Source organism: Rhinoderma darwinii, chromosome 11 (genome assembly GCF_050947455.1).
Source record: "Rhinoderma darwinii isolate aRhiDar2 chromosome 11, aRhiDar2.hap1, whole genome shotgun sequence".
NCBI classification, from domain to species: domain Eukaryota; kingdom Metazoa; phylum Chordata; class Amphibia; order Anura; family Rhinodermatidae; genus Rhinoderma; species Rhinoderma darwinii.
The window spans coordinates 41,892,048-41,916,294 of record NC_134697.1 but is presented as its reverse complement, the minus strand read 5'-3'; the positions used below and the strand labels follow the sequence as shown (position 1 = coordinate 41,916,294).

Here is a 24,247-nt window from a genome sequence, read left to right as displayed (position 1 = left end):
CAGCACCATACTACGGAGATATTCTCCTCTGCAGATAAGAGGCAATGCCTCTTGGAGAACATATTTCTATAATGCAGCATACAATGGAGCGTGCCATGAGTTTTTGGTCAAGCTCCACTTGAAGAGGCATATCAGTACAATAGGAGCCCAAATTTGGCACTTGTATGGAGCCATAATACAGCTGTGCACGAGCCATTACGAAAATATATGATCAGCTTAGGTGCCAAATCTAATGGGAGGATTAAAAATTGTAACTTTCTTTCCTTTAATTGGAGAAATTTACCGCTGGCTTCCAGGGACGGCTGGCAAATCAGGATAACCGCAGAGATAGATAGAGGGGAAGCAATAATTAAACACATTGTTCCACTGCAAAGTGAAACCAAAACAATTTATTTGTGCTAAATGAAAAGGAGAAAAAAAATAAAATAAAATTGTACTCAAAACTTTTCTGTATACATTGTACCAGCTTACCGTATTCTGCTAAATAAGCATTCATTAGTGCCAAGCTGTGCTACGTCAATACGGAATCTTTCCTGCTTCTATTAAGCAATACAAAATGACTGGCTGTGCTGCCAAGTACATTGCTAAAAATTTTCATCTCATAGGTACATTGAGGTTGATTTTTACATGAATTTTATTTAAAATACTCTGCAAAACGAAAAAAACAAAAAAAACAATCTAAATAAAAGAAACTGCCAATTGAATAAAACGTAAAAAGAAAAATACTGTGAGTCATAGAAATGGATTAGCGGACAGCTTACAGGATAAGATTCACCTAAAACTGATATAATTAAATCTTAAGATCCATTTACAATACATTCCACATAGTTAAACAAGGATTCCCACATTTCACTACCATGTGATTAATAGATGAGGATTTGGTTTTGATATTGTTGCATCAATTATGGTTTGTGCGCCATAGACGCCATGTCTTAGAGGGTCTATGTATAGCTAACTAGAAGATGAATGTGAGTTACAGGCACTGGATAACTTGAACCTACCTCCGTAAAGCCATAAACACATCCTTACTAGCACATAATTTGTACATTTAACACTGTGCTTTTATAGGCCTTTATATTTTTGTTGCCACATAAGATACACGCTGTTATATCAGATCACTACTCTGCTATTAGACAGCAAAACTGGCTTTGAGTTACTGGATTCCACCGTATGTGGGATTAAAAGGAACAGTCCGGTAAATGTTAATCTCGGCCCCCATTTGGAAATTACACCCGGGTACAAGGTAGGGCGGGTAATCGTCTTTCCAATCACTTTGTTGCCAAACTATCATCACCGATCCCGCCCGCCCGATTTCTACGTGGACTGGAAGTCACTTTCACTATGCATTCTAATAAGACTCCCAATGTGTGACTCCTATGAATGAATAGTAAAAGTGACCTCGGGTGCACACAGCAGACGCTGTAGGAATCAGTCACAGTGCGGTCACGTGACATAACAGCAGCCGGGATCAAAGATTATAGTTCGGCAACTAAGTGCCCGGTAAGAGGACAACCTACCCTACCTTTTACCAGGCGTACTTTTCAAAAAGAGACCGAGATACTAATAAAACAAAAAAAATGACCGGAGTGCTGCTTTAAGATGTGCATATCTCAGCAGTTCTAGTCGAAGACTACTTAAATGTAGTGATTTATGGTATATACGGGATACTTTATAAAATCAAAATAAAAAACTCAAACCATCATGCTTTAGACCGCTTATGCAAAATCAATGAAAAACAAAGTAAAAAAAAAAAAAAAAAAAGGTATCCCTTTTATATATAAACCTAAAAGCCTCAAAGAAAACGCATTTGAGCAGCATGATAGAACATTAAGTAAGGTTGCCCTGCTCATCACAGAGTAGCAATGTTCCAGCCAGGGTACTAACGTACATGTCGTTTCGTTAAACATGGAACGAGAAGTGTGTGGGAATGTTAACTCTGTAAGACCCACAACACCGGCTGAAATCTGAGACAAACATTTACAACACAATTAGACAGTGAAGCCTATGTAACCTCAGTGCAAATAATCCAAATATGACGAGTAAGCCTTTGGCTCTGAGTAAACTGTTCCATGTTATAAGTCCAACTCAAGATGCAGAGACTGCAGGGGGCATGCACTAGGGCTGAGAGGGAGGATGCACTGAATTGTGGGACGTGGCGGACTGAGATGCAGCTGACTGGACTGCAGGTTGTGCCGGAGGAGGTGGAGGGGGTGGAGGCTGCACTGGAGTCTGGGTGTTTGGAGACGGCGGTGGAGTGGGACGCTTAAATTTGTCAGGGCTGTTGCTCCTTCGTGGGGAGGGTCTCTGGAAGAAAAACAAATATATACATAAACATAAAATGGAGTTATATCTTTATCCACATACGGTGCATATCTTGTAAAGGGAAAAGTAGAAAGTGACCCTCAAGGCACAATTTTGGTGAGGTCTTCAGAACCTTAAACCTACTAAAGAGGATTATCATTGAGCAAATATTGACGGCCTCCAGCGAGCACCATGGCCCCTTTATTCTGATCTGCAGTCTCTTGGGGGTCAATCCCCAACTGATCAAACATTGATGGTCTGTCCTATGGTGGAAAACCCCTTTAACCATAAAATGCACATTCATCCGTAAGGGGCGGAAATAAAGTTCAAGCCCGTGCCACCAAATTTTTTACTTGCCCCGCCTTCCAAAAGCTATAACTTTACGTTTTCTTTTGACAATGCCGTAAGAGGGCTTTTTTTGGCGGGACGAGATATAGTTTTTAATGGCTCAATTTCAATAAAAAATTTATTTTGTGGGGTAGAGTGGAAGCAAAAACACCCAGCAATTCCTCCATTGTTTTTTAAGTTTTGTTTTTATAGCATTTATACTGCAGGAAAAATTACCTGTTCGCTTTATTCTGCGAGTCAATACAAATATGGCGAGGCCATATATCGTGCTTTATTTATTTTTTTTGTTCATTATATATTTTTTTTTTTTATTATCTTGTGTTGCCATATTCGGAGGCCCATAACTTCTTATTTTTTCATTCATGGAGCGGTGTTAGGGTTTGCTTTCTGCAGGGCGAACTGTAGTTCTTAATACTACTATTTTGGGTACGTGCAACTTTTTGTTGACTTTTTATTCCATTTTCGGTGGAGCCAATGTGACCAAACAGCCATTCTGCAGCTTATGTTAACGGCATTCTACGTGCGGACTCTTAAGTATGTCAATACCAATTTTACGTTTTATTGTTTACATCCTTTTAGGAGGAAAAACAAAACTGTTTTCTTTAAACGTAATTATATATATATATTTTTTCTATTTTCCTATACATTTTCCTTACATCCACTAGGGGACTTAACACGATTGTTTGCCTATTTGCACAATACACTGCAAAACTTATGCATTGCAGTTTATTGTGCTTTTTGAGGTCTCCGTTTTAGCCCTGCCTCTGGCGCAAACATGGACGACCTAGGGTCCCTAATTATGCAGTCAACCGTGTGATGGGGGGCTACAGGTCGCTATTGATCAGTGCATCTAAGCAGTTAGACATCCGAGATCGATTGTAATATACTGCAATTTGCCTCACATCGGACAGATATTTGACCGGTGACAAGAATTGAAAGACAGAATACTGCATCGTGTTAACCAGTAAAAACAATTCTAATGGTGGCTATTGGAAAGAGCTGAGAAGCAGGTGCAGGTAATACTGACAAAGCTGGCGAAAAACAAACTAATTGTGATGGAATGTGTATAGGGGCAGAACGATTGTTCCCCGGTGTCTGCTGCATGGTAATAAATACATTGACAACTGGGTGTTACCAATACCAGCTCTAAGGAAAGATGCTCCAGAATTAATACTTAATGGGAAATGCAAGTATTTAATTAAAACCGAGAGGTCAGTGTACATGACAAGTCCTCTAAGGTGGAATTATTTTATAAAAAATTATTTTTAATAAGAAATTAAATGGACCATAGGTCATTCCTTCTACTTCTTTTTTTCTGGGAGGAGCATTTAAATAAGAAAAGCATACAACCTTCATGTTTTACTTACTGTAATACCATGAGACGAACCCATGTGCTGCACGTGTAAACCTGGAGAATTGAAATAAGACATTCCAGCTCTAGTGAGGGAGGTTGGAGGGGTGAAGCCAACAGTGTGACTTGCATAAGACAAGCCTAAAACGTAGAACAAGAATATCACAAACAGCACAAATTTGTACAGGACACAGACATGCAACAGAACATACTGGGCAGATGTATTAATACTATCAAGATTTAGATCCTATAAACTAAAACTAGGCAGTCCGAAGGGGAACAAAATTAATCCCAGGGGGCGGCCGCTGTATGATAAATGTGGCACATCTTTATAGACTTGATAGACACTTTTCTCTTCCTTACACCAATACTTTGTTAGCTTAGTTTTCATTTGGCTCATTTTAAGCCACGCTCCTTTTCTAGATACAAAAGTGTCTAGGTCAGGTGCAAACAGTGTTCTTAAATTAGTCTAAAATGAACGCAGCCTGCAGTAAATCTGACCCATTGAATGTGTTCAGAGTAAGGCTGACCATACATTAGAGTAACGTCAGAGGATATTACCAATGATCTAATGCGTATAGAGTATCTACTGTCCCCAACGGCACGTATCGGGAAAATTGAGGATTAGGTATGTTAGTTTTGAACATGCCCGACCCTTTTGCCAGTAGTGTCTGTCAGTGGCATGTCTCCTACTCTATTAAATAAGCGTGTACACTTGGTCAAGCCTATCCTGCAAGCTTATGGGGAGTTTAGCACGTTCAGTTAATGGCTATCTTAAAATGAATAAGCTGGCCATACAGTTTGGGTCGTCATTTGCCAACAGTTATTCCTCCTAACATACCATAAAAAGGCATTCCCGCAGGCACAAAAGATCAGGTATGTTGAAATCCAATATGCACGATCCTTCTTTGACCAACATCTGCGGTTGAAGGAGATACTGGGGCTTTCTATAATATTGTGGCTGTCGTGTGTGGCAGGAATTGTAAATTAGCTTCCCAGCAATGGGCAGGTATTATTGTAGTCAAGTTGCTGGGAAGCGGATTAGCTTTTTTTCAATCTGGTCCCTTGCACTCCACTCCTAGCTCACGGAATCTGCACAGCCGTACATTAAAAACACACCAGTACACCGGTCAGCGTAGCGCTTATTCACAGCTGAAACAAGGAAAAGTCATTTACCTGGAGAAATGGGTCTGCTGGAACTTGGGGATGGTGTGTAGGGTATTGGGCTTGACACCGTACGTGGTCTTAATCCTTGTGCAGACATTTCATTAAAATACCTAAAAAGAAAAAAAGAAAGTTAGATACATGAACTGTATTGCCTACAGGGGTGGTGCGCTGCACATAGATATCTGAGCGACTTTATGATAGGTAATGAAAATAGTTATGTTTATATTAATACAAACTAGGGATGCACGATGCATCAAAACTTTGATACTGTTTCGATACCGTGCACCCTCAAACGGTTAGATACCGTTATTTCATGTATTTCGATACTAAACTGTGCAGCCGCACAGCTCAGTATTGTAACACATGAATGTATGAGCGCGGGGCTGCGGCTGTGTGATACAGTCATTGACCTGCTCCTGAGTCATGATAAGTTCGCGGGGTCAGGATGATGTGATGCGGTCGGTGCTGCACTAATGTGCGCAGGCACTGAAGACAGAACATGGCGGGCGCACTGGAAAACATCCCCATGTTCTGTCTTCAGTGCCTGCGCCGCCGCTCATTAGTACAGCATCGGCCGCATCACCTCATGCTGACCGTGCGCGCACTTATTGTCAGGAGCGGGACAATGGCTGTATTACAGTCGCAGCCCCGCAGCGGAGATCAGAAAAACCGCTTATCTCCGCTGCCATTCTCCTGAATGCTGCCCGCAGCATTCAGGGGAATGAGAAGGGGCGATGTCCTTTGGATCGCGCTACAGGGAATTTTCCTGTGACGCGTTCGAGGGCCATATCATATATGGGCAGAAAGCCCAGGGTCCATTGAAGGACCCCAGGGCTGTCCTACCATATTTCCAGTTAGGGCCTATTTAGGTATGTCCTAACAACTGTACTATCAGTGCACAAAATAACGTACTGGCATATAGATATATGCTAGTACATTAAAGTTTAAAAATAAAAAAATTAAAAAAAACACACACACACCAATAAAAATAAAAATAAGTCTCGATACATAAAATACACATATTTGGTATCGTCGCGACCGTAATTACATTTATAGCGTCATTCATGTTTACACTGTTATAAAATAAAACGGCTTTCTTTCACTTATTAATGTGAGGCACGAGGTATGAACATGTGCCTCACATTTATAGTAATTAACCCCATCATGTACCTCACAGATTAATCCAATTTTGGCCATTATGACTAAGGAACATGATGGGGTTAATTACTATTAATGTGAGACACGTGGGAGGTTCAATATTCATCACCGACATCAGAAAACTGAAGAACTCTTTTCATTATTATTATTATTGTTGTTGGTAAAAGTATCGTTTTGGTATTAAGTATCGCAATACTACACGAAATATCGGTATCGAAGTCCAAATTCTGGTATCGTGACATCCCTACAAACAACTGGTTCTGACCAATGGAAATCTATTCCATTGGTTGCTACACTTATCAAGGTTTCAATTTATCTCAGTCATTAGTGGTAAATGCTACAATCAAAAATGTAACTTTATGAGGGGCAACGCAATCAGGACTAGATTTCCACATGGCCGATCTTTTGTTCCCCAGGAGATAAGAGCTGCCAGAAATACCTGACAGCAGCTTCTACCTCTTCCTATTGAGAAACTTGCACTCAGAAGACGAAAGCCACTAAAGTGACTGGGCACCATAGTCAGGCGCCATTGGTTTCTGTCATGCAACGGATCCATCGCTTCTGGTATTCGCATTGTTCTGCTCCTATGACGGAGTAGATGCGAACACAGACTAATTAACATGGTATAATTACTAAAGAAATCCAACCTCTCGTCATCCATTTCCAAGCTGGATTCGCTTTCTGACAGCTGCCTGCACAGAGCTTCTCGTCTTTCCATTTCCCTCTGCAGTTTTCTTTGAAGCCTCAAATTTTCTTCCCTCATGTGGCGCTCCTCCTCCAAGTACTGGGCCATTTTCTCAGTGTCTAAGATAAAAGTAGAATAAAAGAATGAGATTTAGTAAAAAAAAAAAAAGTACAATCATATTACAAAATGCATAAACAAGACAGGGAGGTTCTGATAATTTGGCTGAAGGCGAGACAAAAACATGACATTTTGCACAGAAAGCGTTAAACCAAGTCCAAATCTAAAACCTTAATGCAGGACTAAGCAGACTGCTGATGAAATGCTCGTCCATCAGCCGATTTCACCATTTATGCTGCCCTGAAAATCATCGCTGTCGGCAATAGATCTCCCCATATAAACAGGGGATGTGCTGACAATATTATTTAAACTGTATAAGGACCGATCGTATAAACGATTGTTCTTCCCCATACAGTTTATATTGGCTCGTGTAGAGGACCTTTAAACGAGTGCCGATCATCCTGTAACGATCAGTGCTAGTTATGGGCACATATCTGCCAGTGTAAACTCAGTTTATAGTTCCTTTGGCTCATCTCTTGCACAGCGACACTCACACAGCTGTTCAGGGAAAACCTATAGAAGAGCAGAAGCGCTAAACTAGAGACGTGGCACCTTCATTCTAAGGATACGCGGTGGCCTCGACAGCGATTGAGCGTTTTAGCAATATGCCATCACTTTAGTATGGTGGGAAAACCCCTTTAATAATCCAAGGAGCCATGTTTAGTGAATGGGTTACAGAAGCTGAAACATGACTGCACACAGAACAGAGAATCCTTGTGTCCTGCACTGCCGCCTCAACAAGAAAGATAGGGTGGCAGTACCATCTGTGTTTACATCATTTTGCAAGCAAAGTATGTATGGCTCCATGGATACCCACCAATCGCCATAAATAAACCGTTGCATGCTACAGTCCCAGCCCTAAGCTTTCGTATAGGGAAATCGCAGTGACTGCCCCCACGATCCCTTTATGATAACATTGGCAATCCGTGATGAGCATAAATCTCAGTGTTTATGGAGTTAAGCTGCAGGTGTGCAGAAATGTAATGGTGATCGACAGTCACAATATCACTGGTGAGCGCGCGAGTACAAGCACAAAGGTGTGCACGTGTGTTGAAATGCAGGAATGTATAGTGTTGTGGTGTGAGGAGGTTACTTTTTTTATGTTGTACCAATGACAAGACAGGTTAGGTAATCATTATCCTATTCTCTTCATCCGCAAGAGTTTATAGACTTTTTATCTTCAAAAGAAAAATACTTGATCTAGCCCTTGGCCATATAAACTGGCTAACTCACTTCCACAGCTTTATGACATAGGACATCAGATAAAAGCGGATTTCACAATTTGATAAGCACCAAAAAGAGTAACCTTAGTCATCGCCTGGAAATACCAAGAAAACAGTCTACAAGGACAAAACCAAGAGCAAATGTCAGATTAACATCTGACTCATTCATCATGTATGCCTGATTTATCACAGCACTGAAGGATAACAGACTAGCAAACACAGAAAAAGACGACCGCACTTGTGTCCATCGCATGAAGAGTGAACGGTCAAATTAAACCTTGGTAATAATTACTTGGTCTCTCACGTAACGTGTAAAAAGAACAGTGAAGGCTAATTAAATTTAAAGAATACGTCCACTGTTTAACTCCATTTTACACTTAATATATAGCTGTAATCTACATAGAATTTCAGTAGGGCCTTATTCAGACAGGCATATTATAAACATATTTAACAGTCTGTCTCCCGGACTTTCCTCAATACTACTGAATCAAACCTGAAGCACCTTAGGTATCTATGGTGCTGCAAGTTCAGTAGAGCTGCAATGGGGTCTCGGTGTTACTACAAACTGTTAAATGTGTATAAACCCCCCCCCTTAGCTGTTCTCTCATTCTGAATTTACTACTAAATACATCTTCTCAAGGCGAAACCGACTATCCGCTTACTGAGAGATCAGGTCTCAGATGCCAAAATCGGTCTATGGAGAAGGTAGAAGAGAGGGAGCAAGAGCAGACAGAGAGGGAGGTGAAGATAGAGACACAGACACTACAGCAGCTTCTAGTAAGTGTTATTCAGCCGGGGACGTGCAGGCAGGCAGGAGAATCTGTTATCCTCCTCCTGTCCCTGTATGGCTGTAGATGACCCCAGTGGGAGGGGTAACATGAAGTTTTATTCATGTTAAGAACCCCCCCCCCCTCATATCAGAGAGCATAACGGTCACATAAGAGAGGTTGAGAGTCTCTGTAAAAAATATATAATAATAAGATAAGATGAGCAGTAGGTCCTCTAATCACCCCTTTAAAGCTAATTAGGCTATTTATTGACTCCACAATTGGAAGCTTATGGGCCAGTTCACACAGAGTTTTTTGACACAGACAACGTGCCAAAACACGGCCGAAAACGCCTCCCATTGATTTCAATGGGAGGCGGAGGCGTTTTTTTCCTATCTTCGGGCGTTTACGATTCGGACCTCCCATTAACATCAATGGGAGGCAGAAGCGTATTTCGCAGCGTTTTATGCCCGCGGCTCTCAATGGCCGCGGGTGAAAAACGCTGTGCAGGCAGAGGAAAATCTGCCTCAAAATTCCAAACTGAATTTTGAGGCAGATTTTCTGCCTGCAAAAAACTCAGTGTGAACCCAGCCCATCAGTTCTGTCATCATTATTCGTGCCCATCAATACAGAATGTGAAAACAGTATTGGTAATAAAGCAATAATGAATGAGCCATCAGTCACTGGATTAAAAGAACAAAACAATAGCGGACAATGGATAAATAACGAGGCCTAGGAAAGTCAGGTGAAATGAATCTAGATCTACTTACGCTGTAGCTGTGCAGCTCTCAGTTGCTTCTTTAGCCTTTCCACTTCATTCTTAAGGAAACGTATGTGTCTCATCATGTTCTCCGGGGAGTCTATTTCCATTGATATGTCCCGAGGTGATGGCGGAGCAGACACTGGCTGGTCTAATTTTTCCTGCAAAATTCTAAAATAAAATTTTTAAAAAAAAAAAAAAAAAGAGACAAAATACAGCTATAAGGCTTAAATCATAAGGAAAGACACAGGATTGAGAGGAAACAATTTATAGTTATTGGTTGATAGGTAAATAATCAAAAGAGTGCATCATTCTTACAGCGATAATTTAAAGCATATCTATAAATGGTGTTTTTTTCCGTTTTGCATAAAACATTAGTGCATGCGAATACATGAAACTTTGTAATGTGAATTATTCAGGGAAAGTGACACATTCACTATGTAGAAGCCTGGTGTCCCACTTTCCCTGCCTGGAGAAATTAGCAGACAAACAGAAGAGGAGGGGGATGCAGCTGCAGCTTCTCTTACTTTCAACGAAACTGCATGGTGTAAATCCACACACCTGGGATGTCTTGTTTGACCAACAGCTATTTCTCCTGTCTGCTGAAACTACATGTTTATTTCAATGCCAGACATCTGCTTATCTCCCACAGTAACAAAGGCTCGGGCATATTGAAATCCAACATGCCCAATCCCTCTTTCCCCTGACATCTGCTGTCGGGGGAAGAGGAGCAACGTGTAGAGATAGTATTGTGATTATACCTAGTCTGCAATAGACGTAGCTTTAACACCAGTTCAATCTAAGGTAGTCATCCAAGTTAATCCATCATTAGCTGCTATAAGAAAGCTTTTGCGGGAATAACCAACCTTTTCTCTGCTTCAAGTTTGTCCATCCTCTTCCAGAGACGATTAACCAGTGATTCCTGTTCTTGTTCCAGGGTGTTTTCAAGGTCAATCTTTTCACGTCTTAGCTGAGTGCGTAAAAATATTTCTGTTAGCAAACGAATATATGCAGAGCTTTTGAGAACGGGACCGAATAAGACTGAACCTTTAAGTAAGACCGTGAAAAAAACCACAAATTTGAATGCAAAAAAAAGACAAGATATATACAATTCTATTTATTGCATATTTACCTACCAAGAAAGCTGCAAAGAATAACCCGTCATATAGATTGAGAACCCCACATGATCAGAGAAGAGGTTGAGCCCATAAAAAACACTTGAGGTTTATGTACTTACAAATCTAAACTTCAGGTACAAAGTAGCTTGAGAATTTTATTATTGGAATATTGCATATACACACACACACACACACACACACACACACACACACACACACACAGACACACACGTTTTCTTGGCCTACAGCCATCTGCCCCAAACCTCCCCAATTGCACATGATCGGCTGTTTATATGCATTTACCAGGCACCTTGCAAATACAGTTCCATAAAGTATACAATTTGTGGAAAGACATCAAACTCCATCTAGTGGACAAAATTGAAATTACATTTCACATAAGAAAACTTCTGCACCAAATTTAACAAAAGCGTCATGACTTGAAGACCTGTGGACACATACAAATATATGCATTAACCCTTTTACTGCCAGAACAATTGTCATATTATGAATATAAACAACTAAAGCCTGACTTTTAAATGTAGACACCTGCCACATTTTGAAAATGCCATCCACTACCTTACACTCATGGGCACCTTCATTACATTTTGCATAAACGTGCATTATTTGTAAAAAACAAACAAACACTAAAAAACAAACTATTTTATTTTTATGGCTAAAAAGCTGACCCAAGCAGAGCCTGAAAGCCACAACTCCTAAAAAGTGCATACATGTCACTTCTACCTATGTCAACATGCACGCGAGTTCACTAACTCAATACAACTGAAAAGACAAAACACCTACATGATCCAGATGCCTGTAAACATCCAAGTCAGTCAACAAATGGTCTGATAAGGTTCCGGAGGGTGATTACATGTGCAAATGCTCATGTATATTATACAAATGTCATAGTCCTGAACAACCCCTTTAAAGAGGTTTTGCCACAAACACATGTATCCCATAGCCACAAGATAGGAGTTGTGTGACCACCAGGACCCCCAGCAATAACGGGCAACTGAAAGTTCAAAAGTGCTCCATGAGAATGGTGCGCATGCTCGACCAGCATGCCATTCATTTCTATGGAGCTGCCGGAGACAGCGGTCCCAGAAGTCCCATAGAAATAAATGGACCGCTGGCTAAGCATGCGTACCAGCGCTCCATTCTCATGGAGCACTTTGGGGGACTCTCCCAGCAGTCGGACCCACAGTGATCAGATGTGTATCCCTTATCCTGTGGATAGGGGAGACGTGTTTGTGGGGAAAACCCCTTTAACAAAAAGACCAAACCACCACCTAGTGGCTGCTGGTGTAATCTACTTGGATTTCACTCAAAGCCACCTTGTAATTTCACAATTCTATAAAGAATTCCTATATTTTGGATTGGCTTATTTAAAAGCTGTAACAGCGACATCCAGTCCTGTTCCCGTAATCTCTTTATTGTGTGTTTACAGCCGCCTCTCTTTTTTAGAAGCATCCTCTAGCCATGAGATACAATCTCCATTCCCACAAGTATCCTCTGTCAATATCCAGTCTTCGTTTTAACTGTCCCTTTAACTAGGTATACAGAAAGTCTTATTTAAACGGGTACATCAGCATTTTAAGCATATCTTACAATAATCTTTGCATGCATGTGTAACAAACTGAAGGAAAAAAAATACTGATGAGCCTGCGGTCACTGAAATCATCCATGTAAATGACAAACAGGAGTCACTAAAAACATTATCAATGCACAACCGCAATAAAACCAAATCAAAATCTAAAGTATCTGGATAATAGAAAGATTGTCAACTCAACAAAAGAAAATCTACTTTCATCTAATGCCCTGTGCGGGGTTTTTTATTGTCTTCTCACAACTCCCCGGCATTGTCCATCCACAGATTGTCGCTGGTACAGTGGGTGCGCAGACCTTAATTCCTAACAGCTGCCATAAGGTGTTATCTCAATTGTTTACTTGTAAAGGAAGGGGGTCAAATAAATATGAAAAAAAAACACAGTTTTTTATTTTTGGCTGTGTTTTTATATGTGACTTCTCTACATAAAAGATAACTTGAGATATGACTTTCCACACTAGCCCCTAGAGAAGACAGACTGATATTTTCTGTTCTCTGTAGCTCACTTGTCAGTTTTGTCATCTCATTATCATCAGAAGGTGGATAAGTTTATGGCAGCTCTGTTATATAGCTGGAAGCCCAGGTAAGGTAGGATAGTAAGAGTATGTTCACACAGATTTTTCAGGCGTATTTTGGGCGTTTATGCCCTAACAAACGGAAGCAGAACAGCTCCAAACATCTGCCCATTGATTTCAAATGGGAAATACGGCGTTCTGTTCCCACGGGGCGTTTTTTTACGCCTCGTTTTACAAAAACGCCATGTAAAAAGACGCCCGCGAAAAAGAAGTGCATGTTACTTCTTGGGACGTTTTTGGAGCAGTTCTTCACTGACTATAGAAAGACAGCTCCAAAAACCGGCCATAAAAAACGTCTGAAATTTAGGAGCTGTATTCCCTTCAAAACAGCTCCGTATTTTCAGACGTTTTTGATTGTGTGTGCACATACCCTAACACTATACACACAGGTAAAGCTCTGCATACATCTCCCCTGGTCACTCGGGAAGGGGGCTGTACTCCATCAATTCCTGGAAACTGTAAGGGTATGTGCACACGCTAGCTTGCTTTTACGTCTGAAAAGACACTGTTTTCAGGAGAAAACAGCTGCGTCGTTTCAGACGTAAATGCTCCTCCTCGCATTTTGCGAGGGGTCTCTGACGCCCGTAAGTTTGAGCTGCTCTTCATTGACTTCAATGAAAAACGGCTCAAATTACGTTTCAAAGAAGTGCCCTGCATATAATTTATATAAGTGCCCTGCACTTCTTTGACGAGGCAGTCATTTTACGCGTCGTTGTTTGACAGCTGTCAACCGACGACGCGTAAATGACAGGTCGTCAGCACAGTACGTCGGCAAACCCATTCAAATGAATGGGCAGATGTTTGCCGACGTATTGGAGCCGTATTTTTAGGCATAATCGAGGCATAATACGCCTCGTTTACGTCTGAAAATAGGTCGTGTGAACCCAGCCTGAAAGTCTATGACATTTCTCGGTCAATTGACTTCTATTCATTTCAGCTGCGAAAAAACAAACCCACCCTGCTGTACTGACTACACAGGAAATACATGCGTGTCTCCAATATGGCCGCCACAAGGTAGTTTATTTTCCATTATAAATAGCTACAACATTTAAAAAAAACAAAAAAAAAAAACACATCTTTATACTTAAAGCGAGCCTCCGGTCTCAGGACGAATATTAAAAGCGATGGGGTATGTGGAGTAATATTATCTGATACCCTCCAGTTGTGCCTCTCTGCTGTTGATCCGTTTTAGGGTCCCCACTGTATTGTCTCAGTCGCCACAGTGCTTCTCATACCGAGTCTAAGACACTACCTCTGTTCACAGAGTGGACAAAACTCCTCACGTGAGCAGCTCTGGCCAATCCGAGAACAGTGGGAGGGTCTCAAACTCCTAGTCTAAGAAGAGGGGCGGCCACATTGGAAAAGCAAAGAGGGGACCCTAAAACAGCTCCACAGCAGCTCAACGGGAGGGCATTAGATATTACTACTCCATATACATATTTAAAATGTTGTGCTGGGACGGGAGGGTCGCTTTAAATGTAATTCCTGAAACTAAAAATTAAATACAGGACTCAATCCGTTTAAGTGGTTGTATAAGGGGAAAAATAACCATGGCTGATTTCTACTAGAACACTCCTATCCATGGGCTGTGTGTGGCATTGAAGCTCAGCTCTACTCACTGGCTGGCACAGCACCAATTTATTACCTGTTCTAGTGTTAGCTGTTTGGAGATGGTGTCATTTTCCAGTTTCTTTATTTTCTTCATTAACTTGTTAACTTGAAACTCTTGTTCTTGCTCCAGGTGTTGTTCAAGTTCTGCTTTCTCATGCTGTAACTAAACATAAAAAGGGAAAGCGGAGAGAAGATTAAATACAGGCCACCGATGCAAAAGTAACAACGCCACAAGTATTCTGCAGCGTTTTCACGGTCCGTGCACGGCCCAGGAGCCCGCAAGGCAGAAAGAACGGGCATGTCTTATTACGGCCATGTTCTGCGGTCCGAGCTCATTGAAAATGTGAACGGCCCGCGATTTGCGGACGGCTCGCGGCTGTCACTCCGTGGCCGGCCGACCCGAAAACCACGGCCGTGCACATGTCTACGGTCGTGTGCATGAGGCCTTAGGAATCAATGATGCAATTGGCATAGCTAGTGAGGAAATAATTCACAGTTTCCAGGTTGCGCTCTCTACTTAACCCATTCCCGACATCCGCCGTATATATATATATATATATATATATATGGCGCACGCCGGGTGGGGGAATATGGAGCGGGCTCACGGGCTGAGCCCGCTTCATAGGGCGAGTGTGTCGGCTGTGTGTTACAGCCGACACTTCCGGGTAACGAGTGGGATCCCGTTTGAGCGCGATCCTGCTTGTTTAACCTGTTAAAATGCCAGGGTGAATAGCGATCGCAGCATTTAAGTGACTAAAAACAGGGAGAGACCCCCTGTAACGTCCCGTTCTCATTGTTTTCAGCCCTTATTTTTTATATCCTGTACTACACAAGCGCCAAAGAAAACAGCCAAATCTCACCCACACCAGCATTGATCTGATATTTTATATTACAATGAAACTATAGTGGGCAGCCAGGGGGATGCAGAGATTTGGCCTAGGGGGAGAAATACCATAAAACAACAAATGACCCATTACTCACATGATAAATCCCCTGCGGTTACAGCGCCACCACTCCTGTGGTCCCCACCAGTTTTTGCTTACTGTGCTTTGTTTACAGTGATTGGCGGCATCGTTCACGTGGGTTTTGGGCAGGTCATCACTGCAACACAGTAAACAAAGACTGGTCCACCTGAGCAGCGGCGCTGGAACGGCGGCGGATTTATCAGGTGAGTTATGGATCTTGTGATTATCTCAACAGTCTTAAAAAGGAGTGGTTTGGTTTGGACAATCCTTAAATACGAGCAACAATGATTAGTTCGGAGAGTCCTGCAGCTAGTAGTGCTCACCATAAACTTTTATTGAGGTGAAGGGAACCCAAAGCTAGTCCTCATTTTCTTACAAAGCATTAGATGGTGCCCATTCATTTCAATGGGCAGACCATGGCATGAATAGACAAGCCAGGACCTGCAGAGGGAAAGACGCTCCTATCCATACACAGTGGCTAATAGAAGGCATGTACGTAGGAGTTGTCTATACCAGACGGATAATCCCTTTAACTTAAATTTTAATGCACAAAACAAGGTACTCTTCATTACATCTTTCATAGGACTGATGCAATTGCTACAATGCTAATACAGTTTGCAGGGTGCCATCTGCTTTTTTTATTTTAAGGAATCTATTCTGAATTACGCCAGGGGTGCAATTATAGGGATAGTAATCCGCACAAAAGCAAAATGAGAGCGTACAGCTTTCATGCACTGCCAAGCGTGGCTAATCCTCCGGGGTGTCCAGTATTAGATAGCTGGATAAAAAGAACATAGATGGGCAGAAGAACAATATGCTATGGTAGGCTCTGTTCACACTAGATCTTGTTACGATCAGGCGTCTACGCCTGTATACCAATGTTTACCGATATGAACCCATAAACTCCTGTTGTGCAGGTGAAAGCCAAAAGATTGTACCTTTGGTATATGTTTGACATGTTTTTACTTAGGGTTACCACATAAAAGTCATATTCAACTATATAGGCATATGTTAGCATCTCTCTAGACGGTATACTTTTTTCTTTACTGCTGGAGCCGGTGCCCATTGTACATTGAATATGGCATGCGGTAGCCTGATGCACCCTGGGGAGCTGCCAGCTGGTGTGAGGGTCTATTCACCTGCATGAGTTTCCGTGACAGTTCATTAGTGAGGAATTCCTCTTCTTTCTCATAGTTCACTGCAAGTGTTTCCTTCTCCTTCTGCAAGGCCTGGATCTTCTTAAACAAGGTGTTGCTGATAAACTCTTCTTCTTGCTCAGCCCTCGCTTGCTGTAAGGAATAGAGATGTGTTTACATGAGTAATAAGGAAAGTAACCACTGTCAGCAATAACAGTCTTACAGCAAAATACATCCAAGAGGAGGAATTCTGAACTTTCATTGGACGTCCTTCAAAGTCCGACTTACATCACTAAACGTTCTGAACATTCATTTCTAGAAAGGCTTTGAAGTGAGAAAGCGAAGCGTTTATTCATGAACACTAACGTTCCCAAAGACATTATAAAAGGAGTCCTGCCAGAAGAAAACGTTCAGTTCCTTTACTGCACATTAAAAGCACGTATATCATTTATTTATTTTTTTAAATAGCTTTCTTCAAAGATGAAACGTTACTGGTCCAATGCTCAAACAGAGATTTGATGACATTTATATTTTTCAGTCGAGTGCAGGGTGGGCATGAAAACTTTGCGTGGATAAAAAAAATTTAAGAAAATATTCTCAAAATACTATGCCCCCACATATACGCACAAAAACCTTTCAAGGCAGGTAGGACGTAGGTATTAAGCTTAAAGAGGCTCTGTCACCACATTATAAGTGGCCTATCTCCTACATAAGGAGATCGGCGCTATAATGTAGGTGACAGTAATGCTTTTTATTTTAAAAAACTATCTATTTTTACCACTTTATGAGCGATTTTAGATTTAAATGAATGGAGAGGAGTGCATGATGCTGATTGGTCAGCGTCATACACTCCCCTGTACAACGCCCACTTGGTCTAAAGTAAAAACACGCCCACTTGGGCATCAAGCAACTCATTAGCATAAATCTAAAAACGCTAATAAAGTGGTAAAAACAGATCGTATTTTTAAATAAAAAGCATTACTGTCACCTACATTACAGCGCCGATCACATTATGTAGGGGATAGGGCACTTATAATGTGGTGACAGAGCCTCTTTAAATAGAGGTAAGAACACATCCCCCTTCAGGTCCTAAAGTCCTGTAGTAAGGCTTTGAAGACATGAATTCTGACCACCACCACTTAAACATATTAAATATTAACCACTCATGAAAAGATCTATGAATGCCTATATACAGTATGGCCCTCCAGTGTCACTGCCCAATGTCGTTGTGGGCCGCAATCAGACATTTTTGAACGGTTACTGATATGTTAACAGATGAACATAGTTGTTTTTGCACACCTACAGTCAAAATAAAACGTGGGCCCTTGAAAAATATATTCAATTGACAACCAGCAAATAATAATGCAACTGCAGCTCGTGCTTGCTCAAATTACAATGTGTTGAAGGGTAATTCCCATCATACACACAGGAGAATTTGCTCGGCTGTTGACATAACTCCCATGGAAATGAATGGGGAGGGCATCACACACACCAGGCGGCCCCCTGTTCAGGAGCTAGCTGCGAGAACTAGAGCTGGGACCCACTCCACGATAGAAATACCCTTATACGCTAAACCATTCCGAAACTATTATATTTTTAAATAAATCAAAATTTTAATTGTTTAAGTCATATAATGCTTTATGTGCTTTTCTGGAGACATGCCACCTTTCCCTTCTGCATTGTATATAGGCAGATCAACTACATTCAGCCATTCTTTGGATATCCCAAACTCTAAAAATAACCAGAAAGAGAATTACCAACCCTGATTAACATTTGGTTTAATCTAAAAAGCTGGATTAATTACATTTTAATAAAAATGTTCTTTTTTAGATACAGATGCTTTGGAACTTGTATACAGAGCAGCTAAAAACCTGTATCTGTCAGGTCAGCGGCACTGACAGATTCAGTGTCAGCGGGTCCTGCGTGATCCACCCGTTATCGATCACATCTAAGTTAGGAACTTGGACGTGATCGATAACAGATCGCTCCTGCGTGTCAGACACTGAACCCATCGGTCCCACTGACCTGATGGATTCAGGTCTCAGCACTAGATACAGCTGCTCTGTATACAGGAAACAAAGCAGCTGCATCTGAAAAAGTAAAAGTAACTTTTAATAAAATGTAAATGTAAGAAAGACCGCAGCACTCTCGTACATTTATTCTGTGAAAGCTGCCCCACTGGACCTGGGACATTTGTGCTGCGTGCACCATCCCTCGCTGGGATTCTTGGCCTTTCTCCTCTGGATGTTTATTTGGTGGTGCTGCTGACTTCCTCTTTATTTTAATAAAATGTAATTATGAAGTTGCACCAATCACAATGAGAGATATCTTTTTCAAAAGGTGTACAGAGACTTTAAGGACCAGGCCTGAAGGAGCTCTAATGGCCAGCTCATTTATTCAGTTATTGCATCTCCAGATTTCAGCAGCCACAACTTTATTTTTTTCTATTGACATGGCTATATGAGGCTTTGTTTTATGAAGGAAAAATAAAAAATGTCAGCGCAGTTTGGGTGGGTACATATAAATTACTGTGCAATTTATATAATTTTTTAAATAAATATAGAAAAAAAAAGTGATTTCGCCATTGTTTTAGGTTAACTTTTTCTTTTTTTTTTTTACACTGTTTAGGTTATACACAAAATAACCTGGTAAATAAATTCCTCTGGTTATTACGGTCGTGTGGATACCTAAAGTGCAGTGCAGGATATTGACTATAAAATTTATTTTATACTAAATTACTTCTTTATTTGTTGGCTTTTTCCATTATTGTTTTTATAAAATTATTATTATCTTTTAATTCCAAAAAAGGGATTACTATTTGACAACTTTTTTTTTCATACGTCTGTATTAGCATACTCCTGTAAGACAATACATTCTCTTCTGTGTCACTATGACACCAGCTGCTCTTAGGGCAACAATAGTGTGTACTAACAGCAACGAAGGGGAGATTCCCCTTTGATCATTTACCATGCCGATCCCAGCTGCCCCTCAGGAGGCTCCTGCTTAGAGAATGAACACTTACTGTAGAACTCATTAGCTTTTTCTACAGTGATTCCAAAAGATGTTGCTGTAGACCCGATACCTGCATTGCACGCCATCAAAAGACAGTGGTAGTCATTAAAGGGTTACAAAAGATCACCTGCTGCAGACACCACTAGAGGGAGCTTACAGCATACTGTTTATACATTAGGCTCAATAACACGGAAGTATGAAATAAGCTCCTACTCTCTAGCGTGGCTGCAGGTAGCAGGTTATCTTTCTAAAAGTGTGTCTATAAAGGGAATTGAAGCGCTTTATATAAAAAAATAAAAAAAGGGAGTGCAGACTGCAATAAAGAAATGAAATAGCACAGAATGATGGCCCAAAACAGACATGCGAATAGGTGGCAATTGATACATGTAGTTTTTTTTTGTCCAAAGCCAGGCTTGTATCCAAAAAGAAGGAGACTGATACTCTGTTTTATATTAACTCCTCAGTTTGGCTCAGAATGCTGCACCAAATCGGCATGTGTGAATTCAGCCTAAAGATAGCAAATAACCATGAAAGTTTCTAGGAAAACAGGTTTACCACAAACCCCGCTCAGCACAAGGGTGTGGAGCCGCTGTCATATCCAAATCATGAGCTCACCACATAAATCTATGGAAAGGCGTAAGGAACGTGCTGCAATAACAAGGTCTGAACGGTTTAACAAGAAAATACACCCAAACAAGGTTATATTGTGCATGTAGGAAATCGTTAACTATTCAGCGCTAAAGAGAATACAGACCTGCTTCCAATAAGACATTACTTATACGGAATCCACCCAAGGAGCCGAGAAATATACGGCACCTGAACACCACAAGAGAAGATCTGAAGAGCAGTTTGGGGAGGGCACAAATGTAAAACTCCCATTATGGAAAAAAAAAAATGATAACAGGCAGTATTTACACTAAGCATCTTTAGGTGCTTTTACACCAGCACATTTTGGCCAGTGCAACAAACGCTGAGATACAATGAGATAGGTGAATGATCGGCGCTCGTTTGCGGTCTTCACAAGGAGCTAGCACGGGAACGAGCGCCCGTTACTAGGATCTCTCGTCCCCATACATTTGCATCATGTCGGCAGCACGTCTCCCTGTTTACGATGTGCTACTGACAACGATAATATTTTGCACTTTTAAAACGATACCGTCAGTTGACTAACGAGCGCTTTCTGGTTCATCTGAGGTTTACACAGAGCAATTATCAGGAACGAGCATTCTTTAAACGCTCGTTTGCCCGATAATTGGCCAGTGAAAAAGGGCATTTTGTCTTCATACAAGAAGGGCGCTTTACCTTATCATTGAATTGCAGGGTGGGATAGATCTTGAGATATCAACTGCTGAAAGGCGCCACAAATCTGCCAGATTTGTCAGATTTCTCTTATTGCCTGCGTGTGATGTGGCTTCTGCTTGTACTCCGATTGCTCGTCCCCATACAGTTCTATCATGTCGGCAGCACATCTTTACACAGGGAGATGTGCTGTAGACAACGATAAAAGTTTATGCATTTAAAACGATGCAATCAGCCAATGAACGAGCATCCGTTCATCAGCTGATCATTGCCCTGTTAACACCAGGCAATTCAGTGAACACTCGTTTACACGATAATTGGCCAGTGTAAAAGGCCATTAACGCCACCAGATAGGGAAAGGGGTTACGAGTTTAAACATACCCATGTTGGCGGGCATACTTCTAACTTAAGAAATTGCGGTTTTAAAATCGATCACTTGTCAAATGCTAATGAGATGCCAAGTGTCTGCTGCACAGGATTGTCTGCTGCACAGGATAGTGTCCTGGCTTTTTGGTTGTAAACCCTCCCAAACCCTTTCCCCCCCCATCACAGATACGATGCAGGAGACTGTTTGAGAGGAGTTGTTGAGAAGGATTTACAGCCAAGAAGCCAGGACACTTACCCAACACATGGACGCTTGGCACCTCATCATCATATGCGTGTGATCGGTTAAAACTTAATTTTCCTAGTTTTGTTCTAAGTAGGATTGCCAACATAGTGGTGTTTTAACTAATCTACTCTTCACCTATCTAGCAGTGTTAGCGGTTTGGGGGCTTAAAAGTGGAGACAAACTCCCTTTAAAAATGTGCATTATGTAGTCGAGACAGTCAAGGGTATATGAACATGTATGTATTCCGATGTACATATTCCACTCCCATACATGAGTGGCAACCCTCTTACCGAACTCATGAAAACAGCCCCTCCATAAATCGAAGCTGGCCCAGCGATCAGTTGATTAGCACAGGTCTGTCCTCGGAAACCCCTGTTGATATGTGGTGGAGACGCATCATAACCGATGAGATCATAGACTTCATCTTTATGAAAGAGGACGAGTCAAAGAGTTGCGATCGGCTATTATAGGAAATGTTAGTTTCCGGCCATAATGATCATATTTTTCAAAACTGAAAACCAATCTTGTCGGGATCATCCTGTGTTTTGTGGTTAGGCTCATCCCATATAACAGCAATAAGTCATCTATCAAAGATCCAGTTATTACCTAAAACAAAATACCTAATCATAGTCAAGCAAAGAGAAAGCAGCACGGGTATGTTAGTAAATGTGTTTACCCTCTGCAGATGCAGAATTGCTTTGATTTAGTGAACACCTGAGATGGTGCCAGCTGGACAGCACCTACGGTATAAATCTCCAATCCATTCCCATTTAGCTGCGCCCCTGTTTACATCACATCACGGTGAAGGCTGCCAGTGCCGAGTGTCACACTCCTGGCTTGTTGGTCTGAATGACAAGTAAATGCATGTGACCTAGTTTAATTATCTGGAACAGGTTAATGTGCAAAACACAAACTGTAAACACTACAGCAATTCTCCCGGGGCAGAGTCTCACCAGACAAGCGTAGGCCAAAGTATTCTTATCAACCGGAGTGAAAGGAGGAGGAGGAGAGGCAGAAAGCTGCTCACATAGAGGAGCGGGACATGTCAGAAGCCAGTCAATACAATATAACTGTCTATATGGTCTTAGCGGCTGACAGCAAGCGCTCGTTTGTGAACTACCTTTAAAAAAAGGTCATGTATTAGAACCGGCACCTGTATATACCAATATACTCTTATTACATTGTCTGCACCTGTGTAATTATTACTCAAACAACATCTAGTCATTATAATTCCATATAATTATACCAGATGCCACATTGGAGCCTTGACAGGTTTACCAGGAATAGTTGCAGATAAAGTAAATGCTTTGGGAGAGTGAATACAAATAGTACAGAACTAGCAATGTGTTATTAACTACAGCTTCACAATATAGTTGAGAACTACAAAAAATAAAAAAAACTGGATACTATAACCCTATAGCAGCGTCCCCATATGACTAACTAGAGGTCAACCCTCATTTGTTCATAGAACCTTGCATTTAAAAGGGTGTGCCCCCTTTTTACCCCCCAGGCAACACGATGCTACACATTTATTGATGTAATCACGCCAGGACCAGACAATTACCAAGCCATACAGCACTTTTTCTGACATAGGGGGCGTTGTTTGCATGTCACACATAATGCAACTTTTTCCAAAAAATCCTAGTGCGCTACGCCAGGTACAAAATGCCAAAGCTCCGTAGCGGTGCTGTGTGTTACATACTGGCATATGCCCCAATATGTTTCTCTGCTGTGATTTTCCCACCCAATGTTCATATTAATTAGTAATTGGCAAAAGGCTTTTTTTTTTTTTTTTTCCTTTTCAGGGATTAATTTGTAACACTACAGAGCAAAAAATAAATACTAAGAGGGTACTTGAAAGAGGTATAAGAAGCCCAGCTAAGCAACCATAACACTAAAAAGTAAGGTCTGTGCCAAAAACATGCAACTAAAGTACAGTACAAATGTATGGGGTTTTACAAAACTTGCATGTAATTCTTCAGACTGAGAGTACCCTTAATAGCAAACGTCTATGCACATTAGTTTCCTGGGCATTGTGATAATCAATATCAAAATATTAAGCCATATTTAATTTGTGAGACCGCGCCTTAAATATACGGTAGCGTTTTGGCGACCACACAGCACAAAAGTAGGTGAGACAAGGTACAAAGACCTGAAGCTAGAAAAAAACGAATTCATTCCAAGAACAGTATAGCAGATAAGGAGATATCGGTTTTATGTCAAGTAAAGGAGTTTACAATTCAGCCAGAGAAAACAGCCGCTTCCAAAACATAGGTGGATTTTACAGAAAATAAAAATATAGGGGGTTTTTCTTTTTGATTGGTCTTTTTTTTAACCTATGGTCCTGGACTACTAAACATCTTCTGTCGTCCTACTTTAAAATGAGACCCATTCTAGATGAAGACTAAGGCAAGTGATGGTGATTAGGATTAAACAGG

General features: G+C 41.2%; 1 protein-coding gene across 3 annotated transcripts in view; it reads right to left on the bottom strand.

Annotated features, from left to right (window-relative positions):
* Positions 1-369: 369 nt before the first annotated feature.
* Positions 370-24,247, bottom strand: part of CCDC6 (coiled-coil domain containing 6) — a 40,281-nt gene continuing 16,403 nt past the window's right edge. The window contains exons 1-9 of one of the 3 annotated variants that reach the window (XM_075841176.1): positions 22,100-22,159; positions 16,892-17,041; positions 14,822-14,950; positions 10,744-10,847; positions 9,888-10,048; positions 6,973-7,129; positions 5,177-5,277; positions 4,017-4,141; positions 370-2,304 (exon numbers count right to left, since the gene is read on the bottom strand). In XM_075841176.1, the coding sequence (XP_075697291.1) occupies positions 2,116-2,304; positions 4,017-4,141; positions 5,177-5,277; positions 6,973-7,129; positions 9,888-10,048; positions 10,744-10,847; positions 14,822-14,950; positions 16,892-17,041; positions 22,100-22,108 (1,125 nt within the window). In that variant the 5' untranslated portion in view covers positions 22,109-22,159 and the 3' untranslated portion in view covers positions 370-2,115. Of the gene's footprint in view, positions 2,305-4,016; positions 4,142-5,176; positions 5,278-6,972; positions 7,130-9,887; positions 10,049-10,743; positions 10,848-14,821; positions 14,951-16,891; positions 17,042-22,099; positions 22,160-24,247 lie in introns of those variants that run through there. The other 2 variants (XM_075841175.1, XM_075841174.1) reach the window with 2 other exon arrangements.